This window comes from Scomber scombrus, chromosome 6, assembly GCF_963691925.1.
Source record: "Scomber scombrus chromosome 6, fScoSco1.1, whole genome shotgun sequence".
NCBI classification, from domain to species: domain Eukaryota; kingdom Metazoa; phylum Chordata; class Actinopteri; order Scombriformes; family Scombridae; genus Scomber; species Scomber scombrus.
This window is the reverse complement of record NC_084975.1, coordinates 11,383,505-11,392,169: the sequence shown is the minus strand read 5'-3', so window position 1 is coordinate 11,392,169 and position 8,665 is coordinate 11,383,505. Positions and strand designations below refer to the sequence as shown.

Sequence of the window (8,665 nt, the reverse complement as noted above, 5' to 3'; positions counted from 1 at the left end):
CTTGTTTTTAGCTTCAACCCTGTGATCTTGATCCATTAGTGCCTAACTGAAGAAAGCTTTTCATTATACTGTGTTTGTTTGAAGTATCCTGCTTCCATTAGATACTGTAGAGCATGTTACAGTGGTGACTTTCTCACACGTCTGTGGGTCCAGCAGTACAGATTCCCTTTAGAGAAAACACTAAACACTTTTGAAGGATTTGTAAGTTTTCATTCGCAACAGTTAGCTGTGGCTTTGCAGACCATTGCCTTACAATTAAACTATTAATATTTGCATTTTCAGTTTAAATAGACAGTAAAGACAAAAAACAGGCATTGACAACATCTGTTATTCCTAAGATATGTGAATATAATGCAGCATGAACGGAACCTTATCACATCATATCAAACAGATAGAGGTATATGAGTCAGTTTACTTGTGCTGGGTTTTATTTTGGGCAGTCTGTGTACAATCTTAAATTGTATAAGCCGATGTTTAACAAATATGGAACTGTTGTAAATCTTAATAAGAATTACCCTCCATGTATTGTTAGTGGTTCGGGTACCCAGATCTTCTACCGTTCCTTAATTCAGCAACAGATAATATAACACGAGCTTGCAAGGATGAATTTAGCTTCCATAGTTTAGGTACATATTAACACACAATGTTGACAAGTGTGTTTTTTTGTGCCCAATTCATCAGATTATGTCAAATTTTGTAAGTATTCCCCTTTAACTCTCTTTACTCTTATAACTGTAACCTCAGCTGTTTTGTACCAGGTCTTCTCTCTTAAGACCATTGTCTCTGTCAGACAACATGACCTCAGTGCTGCTGATGGGAAGCAGGCATGAAGAATGATAATGCAAGCAATCTGTGCCATCAGATGACTCTGAAACAGCCTTATGCAACAGCAAAGTTTTCTACATGCCAAAGAGTCAGTTTTCATTTCTCTGATATAGTTTTTTGTAACTATTTAATGCTGAGATGCTGTATGTTGAAATGTAGCATTTTCCAACTATTACTACTGTTATACATCCCACATTTCTGCTTAATGTGTGCTTCTGTGCAGTTATTGTTGTCTTTACTGTCAGAAAAACAGCCTGTATTTGGGGACATTCCTGGTGTGTGGTGGTATATGCAGATAATTACTGGTTCAGGGTTATACTGTCTAGGTGGCCAATGCTGTTAGTTCAATATTGGTATCAATTTTCCTTTAGGTCAACTATTTGTCACCAGTGTACCTGCTGCTGTTTCTCAGGAGCCGGAGCAGCAGGAATAATATTCTGCCAAGACCCAATTTAACACTATGGTTGTGCCAGATTCAAAGGATGAGCAGACGTCCCCAAGTGGCTCTGTGGGAAAAAGCCCCGGCCAACAACACAGATCAAATCAATCCATACCACAACACTCGGCAAGTCCACAACATATTAGCTCTGATGAGACTATATCACCAGTCAACACCACTCTCGGTTACGAGCCACGGGAGTGCACTGAGACAGACTCTCTGCTCCCAAATGAACTTTACAGTGGGTCAAGGTTCAGTGAATCCGTAACAGCAAAGGATCCAAATGGTGCTGGTGCACCTTCCGAGACAGTCTGCTCCATGGTGCTGCAGATACTGGTGCCATTTCTGCTGGCTGGACTGGGAACAGTCTCTGCTGGGATGCTGCTTGAGGTGGTTCAGGTGAGGGAACGAGAGAAAGCTGAAGAAGACTAAGTGAGACTAAATGAGATTAAATTTTCTCTTTAGTTAGGTCATCATTTCTAGTCTTTACAAGAGCATGGTAGCTAAATTAAGAAGTTTATGCACAGAAAATTTCTGTTTTTGTAAATAAATAGAGAGATGAAGAAGAAGAAAACAGATACATGGGACAGAAAGATGAGATTGTGCTGCATAAATAACTTAAAGGAGAAATAAGCAAATCATGAAAACTTATCTAAATTTCAAAATGTGTGAGTTTAGTTTAAGTCAACATCAGCTTAAAGGTAATTTATTGTGTGTTGGTGCCGACAATTTTTTGCACCCTGTGTGTATTTTCATGGCAGAGCTGGGACGTGTTCCAGGAAATCACAGAGATCTTCATTCTGGTTCCTGCTGTGTTAGGCATGAAGGGGAACCTGGAAATGACTCTGGCCTCCAGACTCTCAACTGCTGTGAGTGTGGGCACGTGAACACACACACACACACACACACACACACACACACACACACACACACACACACACACACACACACACACACACACACACACACACACACACACACACACACACACACACACGCACAGATATGCACACAAGCCAGCCATTTAATCAAATCCCACACTTATCCTTATGTACAGAAATAGTGAGCTCTTGTCAGTAATCAATTCATAATCAATTCATATTAATACCATAAAGTATAAATCACGTGCTAAGAAGATTACAAGCAGCATAAAGGAGCATAATGTGAATGCAGTGAAAAATAAAAATGGGTGCAAAATAAATGGAAAATAGGCAAAAGAGTTACAGTGAAAGTGAATAATAACAATAGGTTTTAACTATGGTCTCTTTCTCAGAATTATATTTTTGCCCTGTTGCATCATGGGTTTTCTGTCCTCATGTGAAACTCCTCACTGATCTGTGAAAACTGCGACAGTAGATCGACTTGCAGCACAATACCCTTCAGGACACATTAATACTTACAATAGTCCAACAATATTGAAGTCACGTTCTCCTGTAAAAGTAGATACTATAATACTCAAATGTTGTAGTGATAATCATCCATTAACATGTTATCAGTCATCTACATATATTGTTTACTGTGTTATGGTCACAGTAAGGTCATGGTAAGCGACAGCTTAGTCTTGAGAGTGCACTGTACAGTAAACAAGTAATTAAGCCTTTTATGCTTTTTTTGACTGACACAAAATTCATGGTTCACTGTGTGACATTTCTGTCAGCCTATGATCATTTTTGTGCTTTGTTTGGATATTTGACATATACTGATGTTCTGCATAGAGTATAGAGAGTAACAAACAACACTTAACAAGTCACCAGATGTTACCATCTCATTTTCATTGCCCAAAAGCAACTTAGCAAGTTACATATTAAAGAGGCCATCGATGTACAATTTAAATTGATATTAATTTACAACGCGAACAATTTTTATCTAATGTCATCAGGTGAATGCAGGAAAAATGGAGCTTGCCAGAGAAAAATGGATGTTGATCGTTGGGAATTTGGCACTCAAGCAGGTACATTAATGTCATCTATGAAAAACAAATGACTAATAATATATATCACCCACCAGTGAGTCACATCTGTATCATTTACAGTTTATGTGCAACCTTATACTCTAAAATACCAGGCCAGACTGTGGATGTTTTTTACTACCCCCTCATTTTACAGCTACAAGCCACCGTGCTCGGCCTTTTAGCCTCCCTGCTGGCGATCTTGTTGGGTTGGATGGCAGAGGGAAAGATGCCCTATAATCACGCAATGCTTCTCTGTTCAACCAGTCTCTCTACTGCCTTTGTGGCTTCATTGCTGCAAGGTAACAACACAACCTGCCATCACCTTTGTCTTATTTCCTTCACCTCTCCTTGAACAAGTTGAGACAGGTGCAAAACACATTTACACATGGCACCATCACATCTATTCAATCCTTTTGACATCCCACATCTTACCTCTTTTCTTTGCCTGCATCCTCAGGAATCCTCATTAAGTTTAATTAGTTGTGTTCCAGTCACATGTACTGTACATGTGTGCATCATTGATTATATTGTTTATGCCTGCTGCAAATGTACTGTTTAATTACTTCGTACTTTGCTTCCACTTGAAATAAAAAATTGGTTACATAAAAAGTTTAATCACTTGTGACATGTACTTTACACACAGGCACTGGGTAACTCTGGGATCCTTCTATTTCTCTTTTTTTGTTCAGAGGCAGCCTTCCACACTGCATTATTCTTCATTGATGACTCTGTATAAGCCTTTACTGACAATTAATTCTTTCATTTATGCCCCCTAAAGCTTCCTCTTCAATGTGTTTTCCTCGCGAAGATGCTTAAATACTTGAAAAAAATACACATTCTTATTTGAGATATGTAAAGATGTACCACTGGATTTTGGCAGCAGGCAGTCAAATCAGTTCTGTATAATGTTCATCATTTTTACTTTGCTTTTTAACTGAGAAGAAATGGAGAACTGAAGAATGTTTTAGTAGTTGAAATGGAAATAAGATGCAACCTACCATTTCTCTGTTTAATCCATTTCTGATAAAATGATCATCATCATCAGGACTGACTCCATGTCACCTCAAAGATCATGATCTTTGTCTCACTTTTATGTTTTCCAGGTATTATCATGGTGGGAGTGATTATTGGCTCCAAGCGGATGGGAATCAACCCTGACAATGTGGCCACACCCATGGCAGCCAGCTTTGGTGATCTCATCACTCTTGCCTTGCTGGCTGGCTTCAGTCAGTGGTTTTACTCCTTCATAGGTAAACAAGGATGAGAACCAGATGTGTTGGCTGGACTATCTGGTTCTGTAACACGCACAGGAACAGTGACAGAAACAGTAATACACAAGTCGTTCCAAGAGCCAGAAGTCATGTAATTGTCACTTTTGTCCAACAGATGGCACTTGTGACCATTGATATAATGCCTCCATAAAGATCAGAGATCCAGAAAAGTTTTAGAGTGAATCCTGGTTTAAAATGAAGCAATAAATAATGACCTTTCCTCTTGACAGACCTGTATCCCTATGTGTTATACCTGGTGGATCTGTTATTGTTGTGCCTGGTCCCTCTTTGGGTGGTCATCTCCTCTAAACACCCAGGTAGTCACATCCTGCTCTACACAGGTTGGGAACCAATCATAACAGCAATGGTCATCAGCAGGTACTCATCTCAGCCTTATAACTGGCCTTTTCTTCTTCTTCTTACTCATACACATTCAGAGTACTTCCTTTTTTGTACATTTAGCTGTGTTGTAAATTTTGAAATGTATAATATTAGTAAGCTTTAATTGTTTTGTAACCTACCACAGGTTGTTACAATGTTACATAGCATGTATATGCTATTAAGGAATTAGACTACATATTACATCATATATTCTCTTTACAGGCAAAGAGTTCTTACCACAGTATATATACAGTATATATATATATATATATATATATATATATATATATATATATATATATATATATGTATATATATATATATATGTGTGTGTGTGTGTGTGTGTGTGTGTGTGTGTGTGTGTGTGTGTGTGTGTGTGTGTGTGTGTGTATTTTTTAATGCTAGTGTATATTTTGTTTGTATTTCTTTATTCTATAGCCATACCAAAGACAAATTTCCTCCATATTGTCATGAAATCTCTAATGCTGATATATTGAGCAATACTATGTGATAGATATAAACTGAATTTAGTCTCTATCCGTCTGCATCAAGCACGAAACAGAGATAACCATGAAATGTAACATGTCATTTATTGAGGACAGGCCTGCAGAAAAACATATTGACATCAAACAAAGTTCTGATAACACAGAGACGTACAAGAGCTTATATAGGATGTTTACACCCCTGGGCATTTTTCTCTCTCTCTAATAACATTTCACAACACTCACTCAAGCCTTTTATCCAGTTAATTATGTGCTCAGGGAGAAATGGTGAAAACAGGACACATATGTGTAAATCTAACTCCTAAGGAAAGGGTGTGCATCCGTGTGTTGACTTCCCTTCCACGGTTTTGACAAAGAAAAGAGGACAGTCCACAGATTGAATCAAAATCATGAGTACACAGTGCATGCCTTGTCAAGGTCCATGTGCTGTTGTTTACCTCGATGTTTATTTCTTTGGATGAGCATGTTAATGTAAAGTTTATGTTTATGTAGAACTCATAAAAACATGTTTTTGGTGTCTTTCTTTCAGTATTGGAGGACTTATTTTGGACAAAACTGTGTCAGATCCAAACCTGGGAGGAATTATAGTTTATGCTCCAGTCATAAATGGTGAGTTGCTCTTTTTGTCCAACATTTTTTTACTTTTAGACTTTTAAAAGTACATTTATGGACATAATAATGCCTGCATAATGTAACATGTTCACCATCTTAGTTTTGCATGTTAGCACCTGGCATTTTTTTTATTTAAAAGCAAAAAGACGTTCGTTGTCTTTCTGAGAGTTTATTCTGGCGCCTGCAGACGGACTCCTTGCTGTCTCGAGCGTGAGATGGAAAGAATGAGCCCAGAGCAGGGGAAGTTGTCAGATTATATACAATACATTATTTTGTAAAAAGGATGACCTTGTTCTACCATCAGAACAATGTCAGCATAATAGGCACGTCATAATGTGCTGTACAATCAGGACAATGGTTAAGCAGTAGATTTTACCATACATGATGTTCACTCAATCAGCAGTTTCTAACACAGTTCATATAACAGAAGTGGTGTCATGGTCAGCAGATTATGACACACACACCCCTAATCATATGACATAGTTACTCATTTGGAACAAGGTAATCTTTAAGACAGTGAATGCTTACGATTGAGTAGCAGAGAAGATGAATAATAAGAATTCCCATTACACACCTGATAGTGCGAAAACTGTGTCAGAGGAGTGGCAATGATGACTCAAATCAGAAGTTCCGTCTTAATACATGTTTTAATACGAGCTTGGTTCACGTCTGCATGCCTGAGACACTGACAAAGCATCACTAAAGAACACAGGGGTCTTATACTGTCACAGAGTGGGTCAAATATCTACAATGCACAGCTCGAGCAGAATGTGATATCCTTGGTGAGGCACCTAAAGTTATTTCGGTCATTATCAATCATTCTTTGACATGTTTGTCCAGACTTTACGGAGTCATGCTGAGTGTGGTCAGAGAAAATACATACTACACCCCTACACCCTAAACTAAGATGGTGAATGTGGTTATACACATATGTGCAGTTCAAGAGGGGGACATATCTACCCAGCTTCAAGACACTTGCTACCCCTTAGGGCCCTAAAATATCTGACTTTAACACAAAATCCTATACCAATAAAGCAACCTTTCCATTTCTGTTAAACTTTGCACTTTAAATCACATCAAAACCATCCATTACATAACCTGCATGTGCCTTTGGAATAGGGGCTGTCATGGCAAGTTCATCAGATGTCTGTGCCTAAGCTCATAGAAAAAGAAGACATAGCTAAAGAAAACAGGCTCCAACTGTTGTTGTTCGGATGTTTATGTTCAGACGTTGACCTTAACGGGTCGGAAACTCCCGTCCCACCACTGTTTTACTGCTGTTTCTTACTTTGTTACAACTCTGGAAAGTTAACATGACTCTGACTATTTTATATTTTGTCACAACAATCGCAAGGTTAAAAGCAGAAACACACTAACTCTGCTACAAATTGAAGGTCACACAATGTTTCTGTTCTCTGAGAGTTCTCCACACTCAGCTCTGAAAAAGGATGTGATATCACACTTAAAATACACTACAGTGTTGACAAGAAGGATTCAGGTATAGTGACTCAAGTGTGCATGAAAATGTGTTAATTAGAAGTCCCTAGAAGTCAAACAAAGCAGCATCTGAATCCAAAAGATCATAAAAGAGCCTCACCTTAGAAGTCCCCAAACAAAGAAAACACATAGGTTTTGGCACCTTTAACCACCAGATTAGGCAAAATCACACTTCATGCAAATTTGGCCTTGTTGTTCACCTACCCCCACCTCTTCTTCTATAATCAGGTATTGGAGGAAACCTCGTCTCCATTCAGTCTAGTCGTATTTCTACTAATTTGCATTTGAACTACTCAACTGGAGAAGTTCCAGAGGACCGTAAGAGTTGCTACAACCCCTTTCGCACTTTCTTTGGTTCAGGTAAGTGTCAAAAGTTTTTATCATTTAAATAAGGGTCAGACACACATACTCTGATGTTCAGCTTTGTCATGCAGGAGCAAACCATCGATCTGCCCAGGTTCTGCTTTTTCTGGTCATTCCCGGTCAGCTTATCTTCTTATACACCATTCACCTGATGAAAGGAGGCCACACTTTGCCGAGTCCTCTCTTCATTGTCGCTTTCTTGTCTGCTTCCCTGATTCAGGTGAGTAAGACGTCAAGGTCATTTTGCCTTCTGCAGACTTTATTGCTGCTCTACAACTTCTCTCATGTCTTTGTCTCTCAGGTCCTCTTCCTGCTGTGTACAGCTGACTGTATGATCCACTGTCTGTGGCAGAGGGGAAAAGACCCTGACAGTTACTCAATACCCTACCTCACAGCCCTCGGAGACCTACTGGGGACAGCTCTCCTCTCTCTTGCCTTTCTCCTGCTGTGGTGCATTGGTGACTCAGGCAGTATATAGATTCATAACAAGAGCATATTTGAAGAGGAAGAACAAACACAATTGAATATCAGAAATGTTATAAGAATTAAATGGTTTACCCTTAATAAAGGAGACTGGATTCGAAATAACAAAGTTTAAGTTGAATTTATTTAGCTTGTACAAGCGGAGCGTTTACCAATGCAACAGACAGAGTTACAATAGAAAAGGCTCCCTGTGGAGCGTTGTCAGAGAGGTTTTATGCTGTTCTCTCCTTGGGCGGTCCCAGCCCCCTCCCACGACTGGCAGATATAGGTAGCATGTAACGGTTCCTCAGTTCCAGTAATCAGTAGACAAGCAGAAGTTCCCCTCCCTGACCTGTCTTCG

At 39.1% G+C, this 8,665-nt stretch overlaps 1 protein-coding gene across 1 annotated transcript; it reads left to right on the top strand.

Annotated features, from left to right (window-relative positions):
* The first annotated feature begins 1,285 nt into the window (after nt 1–1,285).
* slc41a2a (solute carrier family 41 member 2a) lies at nt 1,286–8,320 on the top strand. Its single transcript, XM_062420672.1, has 10 exons — nt 1,286–1,663; nt 2,026–2,133; nt 3,144–3,215; nt 3,370–3,514; nt 4,319–4,465; nt 4,717–4,864; nt 5,900–5,979; nt 7,708–7,839; nt 7,914–8,062; nt 8,144–8,320. Exons 1-10 carry the CDS (start codon nt 1,286–1,288, stop codon nt 8,318–8,320), a joined length of 1,536 nt encoding a protein of 511 aa, XP_062276656.1.
* The last annotated feature ends 345 nt before the right edge of the window (nt 8,321–8,665 follow it).

Excerpts from the sequence above, each read along its gene's own strand:
- slc41a2a (XM_062420672.1), top strand. The coding sequence starts at position 1,286 with ATGGTTGTGCCAGATTCAAAGGATGAGCAGACGTCCCCAAGTGGCTCT. Across the intron at positions 3,515-4,318 it reads TGTGGCTTCATTGCTGCAAG|GTATTATCATGGTGGGAGTG; the intron begins GTAACAACACAA and ends TATGTTTTCCAG. Across the intron at positions 5,980-7,707 it reads TTATGCTCCAGTCATAAATG|GTATTGGAGGAAACCTCGTC; the intron begins GTGAGTTGCTCT and ends TTCTATAATCAG.